This window comes from Bicyclus anynana, chromosome 21 (assembly GCF_947172395.1).
Source record: "Bicyclus anynana chromosome 21, ilBicAnyn1.1, whole genome shotgun sequence".
NCBI classification, from domain to species: Eukaryota; Metazoa; Arthropoda; class Insecta; order Lepidoptera; family Nymphalidae; genus Bicyclus; species Bicyclus anynana.
Window position 1 is genome coordinate 10,351,213 of NC_069103.1, and position 18,539 is coordinate 10,369,751.

At 38.3% G+C, this 18,539-nt stretch overlaps 3 protein-coding genes across 3 annotated transcripts; 1 reads left to right on the top strand and 2 right to left on the bottom strand.

Annotated features, from left to right (window-relative positions):
* Nucleotides 1-1,239: 1,239 nt before the first annotated feature.
* On the bottom strand, nt 1,240-11,951 carry LOC112044370 (DDB1- and CUL4-associated factor 5). The gene is made up of 10 exons (XM_052888000.1): nt 11,663-11,951; nt 9,562-9,719; nt 8,257-8,416; nt 7,430-7,559; nt 6,101-6,396; nt 5,295-5,413; nt 4,375-4,500; nt 3,587-3,794; nt 2,456-2,561; nt 1,240-1,609 (listed from the first exon to the last, which is right to left on the bottom strand). The coding sequence occupies exons 1-10, from the start codon at nt 11,850-11,852 to the stop codon at nt 1,255-1,257; spliced, it is 1,848 nt and encodes a 615-aa protein (XP_052743960.1). The 5' UTR covers nt 11,853-11,951; the 3' UTR covers nt 1,240-1,254.
* A 228-nt stretch (nt 11,952-12,179) lies between these two features.
* LOC112044376 (RRP15-like protein) lies at nt 12,180-14,199 on the top strand. Its single transcript, XM_024080207.2, has 4 exons — nt 12,180-12,394; nt 12,490-12,869; nt 13,377-13,690; nt 14,117-14,199. The coding sequence occupies exons 1-4, from the start codon at nt 12,349-12,351 to the stop codon at nt 14,175-14,177; spliced, it is 801 nt and encodes a 266-aa protein (XP_023935975.1). The 5' UTR covers nt 12,180-12,348; the 3' UTR covers nt 14,178-14,199.
* LOC112044375 (RAB6A-GEF complex partner protein 2) lies at nt 14,175-18,163 on the bottom strand. Its single transcript, XM_024080206.2, has 6 exons — nt 17,831-18,163; nt 17,122-17,327; nt 16,034-16,314; nt 15,387-15,539; nt 14,928-15,114; nt 14,175-14,516 (listed from the first exon to the last, which is right to left on the bottom strand). The coding sequence occupies exons 1-6, from the start codon at nt 17,950-17,952 to the stop codon at nt 14,308-14,310; spliced, it is 1,158 nt and encodes a 385-aa protein (XP_023935974.1). The 5' UTR covers nt 17,953-18,163; the 3' UTR covers nt 14,175-14,307.
* Between the last annotated feature and the right edge of the window lie 376 nt (nt 18,164-18,539).

The window sequence follows — 18,539 nt, forward strand, 5'->3', positions numbered from 1 at the left end:
GGTCCGTCCGAGTCGGTCCGCTCGCTGGACGGCGCCGAGGCCCGCGCGCGCGTGTTGGGCAGGCAGATGGTCCTAATATTTAGTGACGTCACACTCACACTTCCCGAGTTGCCGTACAAGCAGTGCATGGGTCCGTCCGAGTCGGTCCGCTCGCTGGACGGCGCCGAGGCCCGCGCGCGCGTGTTGGGCAGGCAGATGGTCCTAATATTTAGTGACGTCACACTCACACTTCCCGAGTTGCCGTACAAGCAGTGCATGGGTCCGTCCGAGTCGGTCCGCTCGCTGGACAGCGCCGAGGCCCGCGCGCGCGTGTTGGGCAGGCAGATGGTCCTAATATTTAGTGACGTCACACTCACACTTCCCGAGTTGCCGTACAAGCAGTGCATGGGTTCGTCCGAGTCGGTCCGCTCGCTGGACGGCGCCGAGGCCCGCACGCGCGTGTTGGGCAGGCAGATGGTCCTAATATTTAGTGACGTCACACTCACACTTCCCGAGTTGCCGTACAAGCAGTGCATGGGTTCGTCCGAGTCGGTCCGCTCGCTGGACGGCGCCGAGGCCCGCGCGCGCGCGTGTTAGGCAGGCAGATGGTCCTAATATTTAGTGACGTCACACTCACACTTCCCGAGTTGCCGTACAAGCAGTGCATGGGTTCGTCCGAGTCGGTCCGCTCGCTGGACGGCGCCGAGGCTCGCGCGCGCGTGTTGGGCAGGCAGATGGTCCTAATATTTAGTGACGTCACACTCACACTTCCCGAGTTGCCGTACAAGCAGTGCATGGGTTCGTCCGAGTCGGTCCGCTCGCTGGAAGGCGCCGAGGCCCGCGCGCGCGTGTTGGACAGGCAGATGGTCCTAATATTTAGTGACGTCACACTCACACTTCCCGAGTTACCGTACAAGCAGTGCATGGGCTCGTCCGAGTCGGTCCGCTCGCTGGACGGCGCCGAGGCCCGCGCGCGCGTGTTGGGCAGGCAGATGGTCCTAATATTTAGTGACGTCACACTCACACTTCCCGAGTTGCCGTACAAGCAGTGCATGGGTTCGTCCGAGTCGGTCCGCTCGCTGGACGGCGCCGAGGCCCGCGCGCGCGTGTTGGGCAGGCAGATGGTCCTAATATTTAGTGACGTCACACTCACACTTCCCGAGTTGCCGTACAAGCAGTGCATGGGTTCGTCCGAGTCGGTCCGCTCGCTGGACGGCGCCGAGGCCTGCGCGCGTGTTGGGCAGGCAGATGTCCTAATATTTAGTGACGTCACACTCACACTTCCCGAGCTGCCGTACAAGCAGTGCATGGGTTCGTCCGAGTCGGTCCGCTCGCTGGACGGCGCCGAGGCCCGCGCGCGCGTGTTGGGCAGGCAGATGTCCTAATATTTAGTGACGTCACACTCACACTTCCCGAGTTGCCGTACAAGCAGTGCATGGGTTCGTCCGAGTCGGTCCGCTCGCTGGACGGCGCCGAGGCCCGCGCGCGCGTGTTGGGCAGGCAGATGGTCCGGGACGCCGGTCGCCGCGGCCCGCGCGTGCGCCGCAGCGCCGTCCTCTTGCCCTTCGCACTCGCACTCGTACTGGGTGCACTTTTACCGGATTTGCTTGCACTTTTATTGTCTTTATGTCTGTGGAAAGTATGAAAATTATTATTACTTTTTCAACGCAAATACAACCAGCGGCTAAATAAATTTACACTTATGTATATTTTCATCAAGATTTTATATATATCATCTATTGTGGACAAGTAATGTCTACGACAAACAAGCTAAAATGAAATTTCATTTAGTAGAGGCTATAGAACACATCCACTGGGCTATCACGGCTCATAGCCGATTGAGCCGTGATAGCCCAGTGGATATGACCTCTGCCTCCGATTCCGGAGGGTGTGGGTTCGAATCCGGTCCGGGGCATGCACCTCCAACTTTTCAGTTGTGTGCATTTTAAGAAATTAAATATCACGTGTCTCAATCGGTGAAGGAAAACATCGTGAGGAAACCTGCATACCAGAGAATTATCTTAATTCTCTGCGTGTGTGAAGTCTGCCAATCCGCATTGGGCCAGCGTGGTGGACTATTGGCCTTATTCCTCTCATTCTGAGAGGAGACTCGAGCTCAGCAGTGAGCCGAATATGGGTTGATGACGACGATAGAACATATAGTGCGGAATTAATTAAGGTAATGAGTTTTAAATCATCTTCTCTTATAAGGAATTATCCGTAGGTAGCACACGGGGTGACTGAGCATTCACCAATTTGGACGGACGGAAGGAAAAGGGTCCAAAAAATCAATTTCTTGTGATGTAATTTAAAGATAGCCCCTAAAAGAAGGGAAGTAGGACAAAAATAGTGATGATGGATGATGATGATGATGATGATGATGATGATGATGATGATGATGATGATGATGATGATGATGGATGATGATGATGATGATGATGATGATGATGATGATGATGTTTGTTAGTCAATTTACCTAAACAGAGAATGCCGTTTCTGAGCTCGTATAGTCTTCGGGTAGCGCGGTGCGAGCATACGCATCATCCTGGAACAACGCTGACTTCGACCGCCGATTGATGCCACTGGAAATACAATTAACAAATATATACAGGCTGCTCGGAAGTATTTCCCATAACTCTAGGGTTATATTCTTTACCAAAAAGTAATTCAAAAGTTTCAAGGAACATGTGTTCTAAAATGAATATTTTCGGAATAAATAATATTTCTTTTGTAAATAGATCTTAAAATGTGTCCCTGAAACGCATCCTTATAATAATGACCTGCATTCCTGTATAATGTTAAGATAAACGTAAATTCTAATAGTAAATAATTTTCGATTGTGTATATTTCACCCCTTTTTTAACATGCTAATATTAGCTTCACATGTAATTATGTATGTAAGAAAATTAAATCCTAATTTCACCAACTGCCTGGTCTTCGATTAGGATAAACTTTTGCACACGCTCTGAGTTCTGATGACAATACATGACTAGTTAAGAAACGTCATTACAAATCTAATATGGCGGCTTCCCCAAGATGGCAGACTGACTGTTTGAAATCCACCCCCATGATAAGAATATCAAAGGAAAAGTATTGCGCTGTCAGGAATACGAAGAAGCTTCATATGTATTTTTTGTGCGTGCTAAAAGCGTGTTTTTTAGTTTTTTTTAACTATTATATTTTTTAGTATATATTCCATCCATGCAAATTCAATGTTTAGTTATATATGTCACCGGAAAATAACAAGATCCGTGAGTTTATCAATTTACTAGAAAGTTTATAAACTTTCGTAGGATTCTAAACGGGAGATAAATTGTAATAATTTACGTCCACATTTTCGTAAATTTATCAATTTCCGACGTCACATGGTAAATTTATAAACTAACGGATATCTATTCGTAAGATTTAATATGGTGCGACCAATCACATAAACTCTTTTAAATATACGTAAAATAACACACTGCTCTCTGATTGGTCAATGTTAAAATAATACAATTTATCTCCCGTTTAGAATCCTACGAAAGTTTATAAACTTCCTAGTAAATTGATAAACTTACGGATCTTGTTACTTTCCGGTGACATATATATAACAAAATGGCTACTTTACCACGAAGAGGTGCCACGGTGAAGAACTCCACACAGCTATCGCTGGAGTCTGAGGCGTTGCCATTGTTGTTGGTCGCAGAGCTGGACCCGTCCAATGAATCCGACTCCTCGGCGAGGCACTCCAGCTCCCTCTGCACCAGCGAATCGAAGAACGCCATCATGCGCGGGTCTTCGCTGGTCGACTGTTCTGCGTAGTTGTGAGTTAGATACTGGAAATTAAATTAATAAATATTATTTGAATCGACGGACTTTATCCTGATATAGACGATTTTGTATATGTCACCGTTAAATTGTAAAATACGGTAGTTTATAACCTCACTCGCGATATTGTAATCTGCCGATATATTGTCAACTGATCATACTGATTACAATTTAATGTTTTATTTTTCGGTGTATTCAATTAAAAAACGCACTGGCCACTCCTACGATTTTTCTTTTTTCTTTGATTTGTCTATTGCAATTTTTTACTATTTTTATTATGCCCGCTGTAATATTTTGTAACTCTATAGTAAATTCATCCTGATTGACAATAAAACGGCTTCATTTCGATAGATTATAATATCTGATCACTCATCATTATGATGAATCATTATCTTCATAGGTTAAGTCATTGTCATATTTGTTTTAAGCGAGCATTTTTGTATAATTTTGTGAGAAATCTTTACCTTTCATTAATTGGGCCTCCCAACTAATTTAGATACGGAACCCTCCAAGGCACGCGCCGCCTCTGTAACTATGTCATTACGCTCGCATCTCTGTACTCAAGTAAACAGCACGATCTCCACTAACCTGCCCGCTGTGATGCACGAGCGACACATAATCCTCGTGGCTGTATATCTCGCGCGGGTTGTCCGACCCCTGCGCCTCTTCTAGCAACGTTCCGCGCATCTCTGGGAACTCCATTGCCGACCACACCTGCACAGAACATTACAACTACTAGGTACTTCTTAATCATACTACAATGTGCCATGTTTCACCACCGAAGATCCCATTCATATTCGCTTAAGAAATAGCCTTATACACGAAGAACCATCTTTAATTTTTGTTTTAGATGAGAGCCTTTGGTTAAAGTTTAAACGTTGTCAAGTGCAAAGCTAGCGTGTTAAAATCTAGTTAAAAACAGGAAATGTAAAAATAGACCCAGTTTTTAAGACACATACATATGTGTCGGAGAATTAGATAATAATAGCGCCATCTTACATTATACAGAGTAACTAATTAGGTATCGATATCTGTTAAAACCTCAATGAGTCGTCTGTCAGTTGTTTGTCTGTGGACATCTGTCAGTTGACGATTTCTGAGAAAGCGAGACGCGGTAGTTCGCTGGTTTATTAAGTTGAGCATTTGAGTTGGTCCAGACGATTTAGTTAGTGAATCAGTTATAGTGCGGCCATTGCATTGTTAGTCACTTGGCTGGGAGGCAACACGAGCGGGGAAGGGGAGCGTAACTAGTTTTAAAGGGATTCCTCAAACCTACTACTATCGGTCGCAAGTCCGAGATCCCGCTCCCTGCCATATGATAGTTTATCCTGGTTTCTATCTGATAGTATCAGCGCTATACTTGATCAATATTGTAGTTAGTGGGTAGAACTGTAATAGTATGTCTAGTGATAATTCCGATAGTGATTGCTAGTATTACTTAGTGTAAAGCGATATAATATGTATGATGTGTATAGCGCTGTGGGTAGAAAGAGAAACAGAAATCTTACCTTGATAATTTTTTCCACCCCAGATGATGCAATCAAGCAATAATTGGAATTGAACCGCACTTGATTGACGATAGATCTATGTCCATACAGCACCATGTGAGGAGGTTTGACGGATATACCTGGGAAACAAAACTCATGCTATAGACTAATCACGTAACTCACCATGAGTCCTTCGCCTTCACAGTACGAGGGCAAAGGTTTTTTTTCATTCTTTATACTACAATCTACTACAATCTTATCTGACGGTAAGTGATGATGCAATCGAAGATGTAAGCTGGCTAATTGTTAGGAAGAGGATGAATATCCATACCGATTTCGGTTTCTACACGACATCGTACCGGAACGCTAAATCGCTTGACGGTACTTCTTTGCCGGTAGGGTGGTAACTAGCCACGGCCGAAAGCCAAAATGAACATATGGGAAACGAATGAGGAAAAAAGAACATTAAACACACAAGTTTAACGCATTTTTGTTATATGACGATTTCTACCAGTTCACTCTACTGTAAGGCATTAAAAGGAATTCGTTTCCCCACACCACTCGCAATATTTATTATTCTATTCATTTATTTTAAAGCTGTCTTAAACATCTTTTATTTTATTTGTTCATTTCCAGCAAAATGTCTTTATTGTCTGTGCTCCACCAAAACATGGCATGGAGAGAAAAACAAATGTCGACCAATATCGAGGCAATCGAAAGCATTGCTGTCTCTTTCGTCCAATCGCAAAGAAAAGAGAGCAACATTTTCGATTCCGGCAACAAATCTTATGTCTACAGTTGAAATGCTATGAAACCAAAATACCAACTTTTCTCAGTAGCAGTCCCCCCAGAGTCCGGCATCTTCCACATGTACAGATTGAAGTCGTCCGACCCGGAGAGTACGAACTGGTCGTTGGTGCCGGCGAAGCAGCAGCTCTTCATAGTGCAGGAGTTGTAGTAGTCCTGGTGGTAGAACTCGGCGACGGGCTCGACGGCGTGCGCGGAGTATAGTACAGGAGCCAGGCGCCGGCGCAGCGCCAGTATGTGCGTGCCGGTTTGGTTGAAGCGCACGCTCATGCTGTTCTGGAAGGCGCCGTTGTTGCCGACGTAGCGGATCACCGGACTATGACGAAAAAATATTATAAAACAACATATATTATAGCACGTGACTATTTTTGTATTCCTGAAAGCAAACCCTTTCATTTGATATCATTTCAAACAGCCAGTCTGCTATCTTGGGGAGGCCGCCATATTGGATTTGTAATGACGTTTCTTAGCTAGTCATGTATTGTCATCAGAACTCAGAGCGTGTGCAAAATTTCATCCTAATCGAAGACTGGAAAGTGGGTCAAATTAAAATTTTAAGATTTTCTTACATAAGAGTACATAGTTACAAGTGAAGCTAATATAAAGCGTGTAAAAATAAAACAAACTTCCGCGCCTTTGGTGGGCGCACTAACGGTGAAACTTTGTTAGTACGAATATTTATCGTGCATATTTTTTTCGCAAAATCTATAAACTATTTATAATTAAATAGAAGTGTGCGCACTGTAGATTTAAATTCTATAGCTTGCTACAGATTTCATATGGCGCGTTTCCGCACAGAATTTTTGCACCTCTTGAACTTACACAGTAATCGAGAATTACTTGCGGTAAAAATTCGCAACTCGTCAGTCGCCGCAGTAGAGCTCTAACCACGGCATAGGAACCACGAGCTTCAAAAACCGTACACAGCGTTGTTCATACAAGGGCTTATGAATTTATCCTTGTAATAAACTTCAGGCCCAACAGCTCTCATCAAAAGGTCTGTTTTTAAGTTTATTCTATATAAACCTACATTTACATTACACTACATTTTATGAAAAAAAAAAAAAAAAATCTTAATATTGGTAAGGTCAGGTAGGTAAACAGATGTACTCAATATTGTTTGGGCTTATATTTTTTTGAAAGTGAATCAATAATACAATTTCTGGACGAATTTAAAAAAGGTTATCAACTGGCCACATCGCAATGCGCGCTTGCTCTTACAGAGGAATGCATAGACGTTGTAGGGCACCCCCAGGGAATCATTCACCCGACGAGTGGCGATTCGCCACTCAGCGGCTGAATGATCCCCTGGGGGAGTCCCTAATAATTTGAATCTCTTCAACGCTCACTGTTTAGGTACGCGCAGATCCCACAGGGCGATGCCGTCTCTAGCGTTGGCCGCCACCACCATGTCGGACTGCTGCGGGTGGAACATGACGCCGTGGTACGCTTTCCTGCTGCGAGAGATTACCAGGGACTCTGAAAATTATACAGATTATAAGGTATATAGTTCAACGAGTCGCGAAGCTGAAGTTGCAATGGGCGGGGCACATAGTTCGAAGAGCCGATGGACGTTGGGGTCCCAAGTTGCTGGAATCGCGACCCCGCAATACAAAGCGCAGTGTTGGTCGACCCCCCACCAGGTGGACTGACGACATCAAGCGAGTCGCAGGTATTCGCTGGAAGCAGATGGCTCAGTATCGTGATGTTTGGAAGTCCCTACAAAAGGCCTATGTCCTGCAGTGTCGTCGTCCATCGGCTGATATGATGATGATAATGATAAGGAATATGCTAACATGTTAAAGAATGATACAGAGTCTATACGAGCAGCGCGGTGAGGCCCGAGAAACCCATAAAAAAAAGTCACGCATCTCCTTGATATCTGCATAACTAGAAACATTTTTCATAATTTGTATTTCAAGATTTAACAGTAAAAACAATTACGTAACTTGATATCATATACCTAAAAGACTAATAATCAATAATTAAAAAAAAATAATACTCCATCTTATTTTTTTGATGAATGTTATTTCAGTTTTTAAAAACATAATACGCCATTATTATTGAATAATATTGAAAATTACTGATGCCTTCGTGTCGTATTGACTCGAGAAACACCGTACTCGCCAAAACAACCGACAGAAAATAGCCACACATAAATGATTGAAATTCTCACCATGTACAGACTGACGTGTGTCGAACAGCAATAGGCGTCCATCGTTGCCAGCAGTGGCAACAATGCGGTCGTTGAAGGGGTCTATGCTGAGGCTGCACACCGCGCGCTGGTGACGGAGCACCTCTTGAGGCCTCGTACTTTCTATGTCGTGCACAATTACCTGGAATAGGGATGATGACAGTTTTTTAAATTGTATATAAATTAATAGTATACTAATGGTAAATCAATTTTGTAAAAGGAACAGGGTATCTGCGATCATTACTTTCGGAGCTACAGGGATTTAAAGAGTCAGATTTGCGGCGCTGCCGCTGATCCCTGAAAAACGCCCCATACAAAATGGCTCGAAATAATGACGTCATAAGCAATGTAATGATCGTTAGATTTGTATGCGCGTTCAAACAAAATTACCAATATCTTTGTTATTTGTGCGTTTATGCTTATAGTTCATATATTAAAAAATGTCACATTTAACGTAAGGAAGCTAAAACTGTATGAATTTTCATCTAATTACGATAAAATATTTTTAATAGTTTTTGAAATTTTATAATCTCATTTATTTTGCAAATATCCAGACAATCTTTGCTTTTTATGTATAAATTAGTTAACATTGACCCTATTTACCCGAATGTATCATAAAAATCAATATATTCAAACCTAGTCATCATCCCCATTAGTCAATAAGATGATCCCTAAGAGCGGGGGCACACGATGTGCCGCATCGCAAAGATTTCACCGTATCGCCGCAACGTTATTGCAGCGGCACCGTAGTGTAGCAACGTTGGACAGTCTGTTAATAAAGTAATGTTATAACGCATAAACAAGTGAGCGGCGCCGCTCCGACGTCGCAACGCAATCATCCCTCCCCGCCTCGTCTCGGTGGTTGCAAGTCCGGTGCGGCGCCGGAGCGCATCGTGTGACATGCTACAGATATTTTTCTATGTAAGACGACGCAACGACATCGTGTGAGCCCGCTCTAAGAGCGATACGCTATTAGTACATTGCATTACGACGTCGCAATGTCGACGCTGTATAGTTTTCCATATATTTTAAGTAACATGCTACATTATAGCGTTAATAAAGACTGGGAACAATGACTTAATACTCTCTGAAGCATGGGGTGTTATATTAACTTATGACATTAACTTGGGTGGCTACTGAGAGAATTTCTCCCTTTTTACTATTGCTGGATAATCGCCAATATATTGTTATAATTAAAATAGCCATGAAATTATTTTAAATGATTAACCTAATTATTAATAAATGTGAAGCAATAGTGCTAGTCAGCAGATGAAAAGGGTAACTTACGATGTCATCATTTCCGCCAGAATAAATCTTTTGGCTGTCTCTAGTGATGCCCAAACAGAATATGTTGGATCCATGCAGCGCTTTCATTGCTTCAGGCTTGCCTTTGTCCAGGATGGCTTGTCCAAACTGCCATACCATCACCCTCCTGTCATCTCCACCTGATGTAAAATAAGAAAACTATAGTCAACCTCCCATCCTTATTTTTTCATTTTTCTGCAAAATAAAAATCAATGAATTCAAATTAGCAACAAAGACCCCACATGAAAAATTTGAGGATTTCAAAGAGAGATGCTGAAGACAAGCATTTAAGAGGTATAAGTGTACAACTGACTGTATGTGTGTGTGTCTGCAGTGATAGTGTTCCTTTAGTTTAAAATGTGCCTGGTCTTTCATCTTACCACTACAAAGCAATGGTGGATTTGTAGTATTGATCCAAAGTTGGTAGTAAGCTTTATAATACCAGCCTCTCATATATTATAATGCATTTGCATTGAATGCAATGACTATATAGAATTTGTTTTACTTCATTAAATCAGAAAAAATTGTAATATTTTTTAAAGGGGGATAATTTCACATAAATAAAACATTCAAAACAGTTTTATGTTTTGAGGAAAGTGAAAGTGTTAAGATTCAGAAATATTGGAAATGATTAGTTATTTTCATTTCTTGTTTACAATTTTTTTATCACAAACGGCCGCCCTAGGACTGGGCCTACTGGGCCTTATGGCCACCTGCCACTGATCCAAAACAAAATATAAGCTGTACACCCTTTGTTTTTCAGTTTACAGACACTAGAGGGTATATTGGTAACATTCTGTGTTAGTGGGAATTGTTAGACCTGATAGGTTGCCATTTAATAATCATGATTTGCTATAAATATGCTAATGATGTTAACCCATTTTCTGTCATACACAATTCACTATTTGTGATATCTTTTTGTCTGAAATTCCTCTGTGCCTGAAGACAAAAGTTATCGAACAGCGTGTGTTGCCAGTGATGAAATATGGTTCTAAGACTTGGTTATAGGTTCAGACTCACACAACGGGCACACACATAATTGAATCAGAAATGAGGAGATCCCTAGAGGAAGAAAGTCACTGACATAATATTGCAACGAGGTGTGAATCTGAAGTGGAATAGGCTGTGCACATAGTTCGAAGAGCCAATGGACATTGGGGTCCCAAGGTGCTAGCATAGCAACCCCACACTAGAAAGCATAGTGTTGGTCAACCCCCAACCAGGTGACAACAGGAACTGGTGACAACAGTAACTGGTGACAACATCAAGTAGAGATGAGGAACTTTTCAAAGGTAATGCAGAAGAAGAAAAACAGATTATATACTGCACTAATACTATTACCACAGTAAAATAGGAATGATTAATTAATTGATTCCTTTACTTGTGAGGTAGGAATAGAATAGCTCTTGTGCAAGTTCTTGCTTGTCAGTACACTCTTGAGAAAGTAGTTGAGGTTTTGGTTGTCAGTATAGTATAGGTCTTGAGTGATAAGATAGTTAAATATCACATATTTTTTGTACTATTTTTAATTTAGATAAGTTTTAACTTTGAACTAAAACAATGGTTTAATCATGAAGCAGTTATGATGAGCTTTTCAGGTCTCAAATTGTTGATATCAAAATGTTTCATATTTTATGAGTGGAAGATATTCATTCACAACAAAGTCTCAGATCAAAGCTTGATTTTAACTATAAAATTACTATAATTGTAATAAAACATGTCAATAACCGATTTCGCAGTTAGTGCGAGAATGTTTTTCTTTATCAATTATCATTCTCATTAGTGATATGATAACAATAATGACAACAGTGTAACCCACTATTGGTCAAGATTGTTTATTATTGTTGTTATTCAGACCATAAATATATGTCACATAATCATACAAGTGACATATATTTACAACAATAAACGATCTTGATAAGACCAATAGTGGGTTACCTTGTTGTCATTACTGTTATCATATCAAGAATGAGAATGATAATTGATAAAGAATAACATTCTCGCACTTACAGCGAAATCGGTACGGCTTGTTTTTTTTAATGATGTTATATTTAATTATATAAAATGTTAATAAATTTTATACCTGATACAAGTAATTCGCCATTATTCGAAAACTCGATAGCATTGACGCATCCAAAATGGCACACCAAATCACGCCGATACAAGTTTTTAGCCGCAAAAAGCCGTTTGTTGAATATCTCCGTTCTGAGATCACTTAAAAGTCCGCATTCTCGTTTTGTAATATATGGCAAAGGATTCGATATATTCGCCATATCTAGAGCACAACCACCATTTTACAAAACTGTGAAACGACACGAAAAAACACTTTGCTTGACGATCAGCTGTATTTTATTTTTAAAAACAATTTACGTTCCGTTTTATTTTAATTTTTAATCTAAAATGTATGTACCACAGTTAAAAGAAGAAAATATTTATTTTGTGATTCCTAAAATAACTCCACTCTCATATAAGTGAATTTCTGCACAATTTGGCCACAAAACAATAATTTTTAGATTAAATATTGAAAATTGAAATGATTTTTGAGTTGGATTTTTTTTTGGTTCTGCGTTTGCTTGTTCTGTTCTGTGCTATCTGTGATGTCAGTTGTCACTACCTTGTCAGCTGTCATAACAACCAAAATACATGTGCGAATGGTGAATATTCGGATAATTTTCAAGTTTTATAGTTAAAATATATTTTCAATAAAGGAAATAAGTAATAAATGATAAAAAAGTAGAAGGGAAAAGCTTACTATTATTTTTACATATAATGGTTATAATAAACGAAATGAGTTTGCCATCGGTTAAAGTATCAGGTAGGAACTTTAAATGAAATGTATAAAAAAAATTGGTATTACTATTGATATGTAATAACTAATAATTAACATGCCATTATTTATTGATTATTTAGTTTCTAGCTCTGAGTCGTCTACTGAGGAATCTGAATACGAACAAGAGCTTTCAGACGAAGATGTCGACAGTAGTAAACCTGAAAGTATTTTGAGTGAAAAAGGTGATGAAAGTGAAAGTAATAAGGAAAGTGACGATGATGATGATGACGTCATTATTAAAAATGAAGGCTGGGCAGATTCAGTTGCTAAAATCCTCGGCTCCAGTAAACCTAAGAATAAAAAGACATTGGTTTTATCTCGTGCAAAGAAACTTGCTGACACACTAAAGAAGGAGAAAGAAGAGAAACCCACATTTGAAGTCGTTGGTCATGAATCTACGGAAGTTAAAACTGAAGTTAAGAAAGAGTCCTCTGTGACTGAACCTCCAATAAAGAAAAAGGTAACCAAATTGTCGTACTATCCCTACTTCCATACTTATAAATGCAAAAGTAACCCTTGTGATGTGTGTATTGTTCAAGTATATTTGTTTATTTATTTTTTAACAATAATTTTAAGTAAAATGAATTACACTCATAAATTTATCTATATTACATTAAGGCAGTTACAAAATAAAATCAAAGTCAAAATTCATTTATTTCAATTAGGCTTAGTTTACAAGCGGTTCTAAAACGTTAAGTAATTATATTATTAGATAATGGTGATAATAAATGGTTGAAACTTGAAATTAAAGTTACAAGGGCTCCAAACGCACCTTGGTCTGAGAAAAGCCCACAACAAACTCAGCCAGGGTTTGTTGTGTTCTCTGTAGAAATAAAGCAACATTTGTAAACTTCTATTTCAAAAATAATGTATCTAAAAACTAATTTTTGGCAATTGATGTATTACTATGTATTTCCAATAAAAATAATAAATTGTTTTCATTAAATATTATTATTATTCATTTTAGAAAGTTGAGAAATCAGCTATAAGAACTAAACCTAACATCCTAGAGAAGGATAGAGAAAGACTTCTAACAAAAATAGCAACTAAAGGTGTAGTGCAACTGTTCAATGCTGTAAGAAATCAACAAAAAACTATTGAAAAACAGACAAAAGATATACCAGAGGGAAAGAAGGAGAAGATATTAAAGAAATTTGATAAAAGAACATTTTTAGATACATTAATGGGACAAACAAAATCAGTTATTGTTGAAGAACAGACAAAAACATTGAAAGATGAAGTGAAACCAGAGTCTGAAAAACCAAGATGGAATGCACTAAGGTATTTCCTTACTACTATTAATAAAAAATATTGGTTGTAGTCAATAATGTCTATACATTATTGACTACAACCAATATTTTCCATTACCCTCTAATTTAAGCAAAACGCCTAGTGTCCTTAAATAACACAAATCCTAAAAATTTAAAATAATGAAGCCTATATTATTTAACTTAGAGCTATGTCTCATTGTTTGTCACATTTTAAAAACAAATAATTTGTATTATTTCTACTACTTAATGTTATTACCACCAATATTTCAAATCTGCCTGGTAGTTATTGCTAAACTATTTATACCATCAAAACAATCTTCAGATTTCACATTTGCTAAAACATTCTTATTTTACTGTTTTGTAGCAAACTAACTTACATCTTATTTGTGCAGAAATGTGTAGTTAACAATTATTTTAAAATATAATTCTTTTGCAGAGATGACTTCATGATGGGTGCAAAAATGAAAGATTGGGATAAAGAATCAATAGATGAATAATCAATAAATTATTTATTAGGAATGTTGTAGTATATTTTTTATTGATATAAAATCTTAAATCTATCTTTTACTATGATAATTCTTAAATTATATATTAACAAATCAGTGTAATTTAACATTTAAAACTTAACTATTTTATATACAAAGTATAAGCATCATTTCCTACAGACTGTTGGCTAATCTGTTTGGGTAATGTGGAGTAAATCTTAACAGGTAAATTCCACACCATAGTTTCTATGGAAACATTGAGTGGTGCATTCCAATCCTTGTCTTCTGGTGCTGGCTGTAACCTCTCATTGCTTGTCACAAACTCAAAGTGAAGTCTCCAACTTAGTGACACTGAAAGTAACAAATAAATAAGGGAACTTTGTTCTACTGTGCATTTCAATGTCAATCGATTACTGCATATGGATTTAAAATTGCACTGTGCATAAGTGGGAAACCTAAAGATAGTTCAAATAATTGAGAACAACATAAGAACACCTTCCATTATTCACTATGATAATGTTAGTCTGGATAGATCTGGCTGGTAGGAGGCTTCAGCTGTGGCTAGTTACTACCCTACCGACAAAGACTGCCAAACGATTTAGTGTTCCGGTACAATGTTGTGTAGCAGATTGGGTTGTGGAATTTTATCCTCCTCCTAACAAGTTAGCCCGCTTCCATCTTATATTGCATTATCACTTATCATCAGGCAAAATTTTAGTCAAGGACTAACTTGTCAAGAATTAAAAAAAAAGAATTATTTACCTTCATCACCCTCAAAAGCAGGTGTTATGTGGAGTGGTATTGGCAGTATGAGCTGTGAGTGTGTGAGACCTAATGTGACCTCATGATATCTGGCCACTGTCATGGACCTGCTACTGTTTTCCTTGTTTGCACTCTTCATTGGTGTATTAGTCTTAGTCACCTCCTCAGGTTGAAGAGACACTGAAACCTGAAAACAATAGTGTCTATTACTTTTAGTTGTATTTGCTGTGGCTTATATTTTTTACACAGCACAGCACAGCAATTAAAAAATAACACTAAATTGTGTTAATTATATTCCCACTTAACAGTAATCACTGCATTTCAATCAAAGTTTGATATTGTCAAACGTGCCTCTCTTCAGAAGTGCACTGGCTCTTACGTTCTTATTTAAAATCATAGCGATATTGATAGCCTAATAATAGAAAAATAAATAAATAAAGTTTCAAGTAGTCAACTGACCTGCATACAAGTGACTGTACCAACTGAAAAGTCAAAGGTGCCAACAATATCTTCACCCAGTTTGTAAGCTGATTTGAACAAGCAGAATCTGCCAACTTTGCCTCTTGAATTTGTTATCATATATGAGTTTGGACTTCTTCTTGCTGTGAGATTCTAGAAAAGATGGTTTTATATTACACAAGTACCATATAAATTACATTAGCCGTGACCTTAAAGCTCAATGCTCATGAATTATTTTTGTAGAGTAGTAGACACCAGCCACTGGCAATTCTGTCCAGTTAAAAATTAAAATTCTGTTAGTAGTTTCAGAGATGAGTGTGACCAGGCAGACAGAAAATAATTATAAATGCTTTTCTTTTACCACCCCAATCCAATGTGGCTACACCACCCTGACAACAAAACAACCTATCATCAAAATATAAATTAAGAGCATTCTCTATCCTGAGACTGTTCACTCTACAGTTGAGTAGAATAGACAAGGAGAGTGCATTTTTTTGAAGCTGGATACTGAAGTTGCTGGTATCTTACAGAAAAGAGTAACATAAATCAAAAAATAAATGATTTATTCAAAATATTCCACAAAATAATGTCTGCTTCAAACATTATTTTGCAGAGTAAATCAATAACACAACAGAAACAAAAATTACCTGTAGCACTTGTAAAGCCATTGTCAAAGGAGTTTCAACCTTCCTTTCTTCTGAGAATGGATTAGTTGGCTGAAGCTCTTCTGTAGTTTCATTACCACATAATGCAGCTAAATCTTGCATGTTCATGATTGGACTTATAGGGAGAACTCTGAATGGTATTCTCACCATCTTAATGTGAGATCCTACCTTCTGTGTTGCTATTGTTATTTTATAGGAGTACTTTACAGCAGTACCTCTATAGGATGGTGGTGCTTCCATGGGAAGAGATTCTCTATACCAAACTGAAAAGACAGATCTAATGAAAAAAAAATATTATAAAGAGGTAAAGGTTGTTGTATTGTATGGGGAACTGTACTGACGTAAGGAACTGGAAAATTATTTTACCACTATTAAGCCACATTATTTGCGAGTGTCATAGGCTTATCCCAATATTCTCAGGGGAACTGAAACTATGTGGGCGAAACCGCTAGGCTAGTATACAATACAACTATACTAGAGCCTATCTTGATGAGTACTGTTTAACAACAAACAAATTAAAAATGAGGGTATAAATCACTAGTTGTTTCACACCTATAGTCCAAAAGTTTAGGCTTTTTACACAACCATATCACTACTCAAAAAGGTTCTTTTAGGCGACACTTTTCGTTTCGATTCACATACATTTTATTTTTAATAATAAGCTTTACGGCTCTGAGTTCTAGCCCTTTTGAGCCCAGATTCACATACAATAAATTAATTATCTCTGACCAATTATAGAAGGAAGAATATATAATAATAATTACAATTAACTTGTTTTTAAATTATTGAAAATAAATTTGATTAATAAGTTTAGAACAATTAGATATGGTAAATATATTTTATATACAAACCATACATATTTTTAAATAAATAAGTTATGCATAGACATGTGTTTTCTACCTTAATTTCTAATTTCTTTGTTATTAAACAGTACTCATCAAGAAAGGCTATAGTATACATGTTTTAGTGATTTTACTGACTGGATACTTATGTGGCTCATCAGAATGATCTACCAAATCAGAATATGGCTTTCATCAAGAGTGATGACACTAATTTAAAATTGAACTTACATGTTTTTGTTTCTCCAAGTGGTATTGTTAGGTCACAAAACAATATTTTAGGTTTTGTATGGAACACAACATCTCCAATATCACATGATGTCACCTCCAAAGCTGTAGTTTTTTCAATGATGGTAGCTTTGTCGCCTGTAGTTTTTGGTGTTGAGAAAAAACAGTGTATTTGTGCAGACGCCCAGGCTAAGTTTTCTAAAATATCACTAGAAAAAACAATATCAAAACTTAATAACCATTATGATCCAAAACAAATACTTTGTGCAATATGTAGGAAGGTGTGGGTGACTGTGGCAATATCTTGAATTTTGGCAAACTTTCAACAATGAAACAAACTGTCACTCACACCATGCTACATCACAGAAACTGTGAACTGTAATAGTTTTAAATAATTTGGTTTTTGAAAATGCAGAACATGTTTTAGCATATCACCATCAGCATATTTTTCCAGTAGTCCAGAGGGCTACATGACTCTTCTCACCCACTCTTCCATAAGAAATTGTAATCTGAAGCTTGAATAAAAATACCTCAATATTTAATAGCCAGAACCAGGCTCAAACTTATTTTGTCATGTAATGTTGCTGTATAGGCTAACTACTGGGCCAAAGAGGCAGGGTCCTCAAAGCTAGTGGGTAGTTACGTGTACAGTAATTTACATTATCGAAATGTTTACATACAAAAGTCTAAAGAATTACTGCTCGTTACGTACCTATGACTTTGAGAATTTCTATGTTCGGGTTGAGGAGTATGACAAAATGTAATACCACATTCCAACGCCTCTCCAGCTAAGTAAACTGAGCCTGTGGTTAGTTTCGCTGATAGTTCAATCATAGTAATAATTTCTGAACTATGCGTCTGCTTACCCTACGTAATTGTTTTAAAAACACATTCAGATTAATCTTTTGACCTAAGTAAATTACGATGAAAAGCCTCGCTAAAAAGTTGATTGTTGGCTCTTGCTTATTTTTAAATTTTATGAAAATTGGGGATTTACAAACAATCTCATCACAAACGTCAAAAATGCATGATGAGTGATGACACTTATGGCGGAAAGCATGCGGAAAGTGACACTTAAGCACAGAACACTAATACTCCTAACGGAGCACATTTGACATAATGACATTACAAAAGCATAAAGCCGTTTTCGTATCAGACCAAGTACCTATGGACTTGTATCCCTCCCAAGTTCACCAACAAAAATGTCTGCCGTTTTGAAGGGGACAAGGTGAGTTCTTTATATAATGAATTAAATGTTTTCGATGTGTGAGCTCATAATAACAAACAACTATTTGGTACGCAATACACAGATTATCAAACGCATCGCTTGGACTTTGACACAGAATGTTCGATTACTTGAACAATGTCGTGCTGGTCTGGCTGAAGAATATTTTTTTCATATTATTGTTGTTTTTATTACA

Coding starts and splice junctions, on each gene's coding strand:
- LOC112044370 (XM_052888000.1), bottom strand. CDS start 11,852: ATGGCGAATATATCGAATCCTTTGCCATATATTACAAAACGAGAATGC. Junction 6,397..7,429: donor GATCTGCGCGTACCTAAACA/GTGAGCGTTGAA, acceptor TTTTCGTCATAG/TCCGGTGATCCGCTACGTCG. Junction 5,414..6,100: donor GGGGACTGCTACTGAGAAAA/GTTGGTATTTTG, acceptor TTTGTTTCCCAG/GTATATCCGTCAAACCTCCT.
- LOC112044376 (XM_024080207.2), top strand. CDS start 12,349: ATGGTTATAATAAACGAAATGAGTTTGCCATCGGTTAAAGTATCAG. Junction 12,395..12,489: donor GCCATCGGTTAAAGTATCAG/GTAGGAACTTTA, acceptor TTGATTATTTAG/TTTCTAGCTCTGAGTCGTCT. Junction 13,691..14,116: donor CCAAGATGGAATGCACTAAG/GTATTTCCTTAC, acceptor ATTCTTTTGCAG/AGATGACTTCATGATGGGTG.
- LOC112044375 (XM_024080206.2), bottom strand. CDS start 17,952: ATGATTGAACTATCAGCGAAACTAACCACAGGCTCAGTTTACTTAGCT. Junction 17,328..17,830: donor AGAAATTCTCAAAGTCATAG/GTACGTAACGAG, acceptor TGTTTTTTCTAG/TGATATTTTAGAAAACTTAG. Junction 15,540..16,033: donor TGGCTTTACAAGTGCTACAG/GTAATTTTTGTT, acceptor CATCTTTTCTAG/AATCTCACAGCAAGAAGAAG.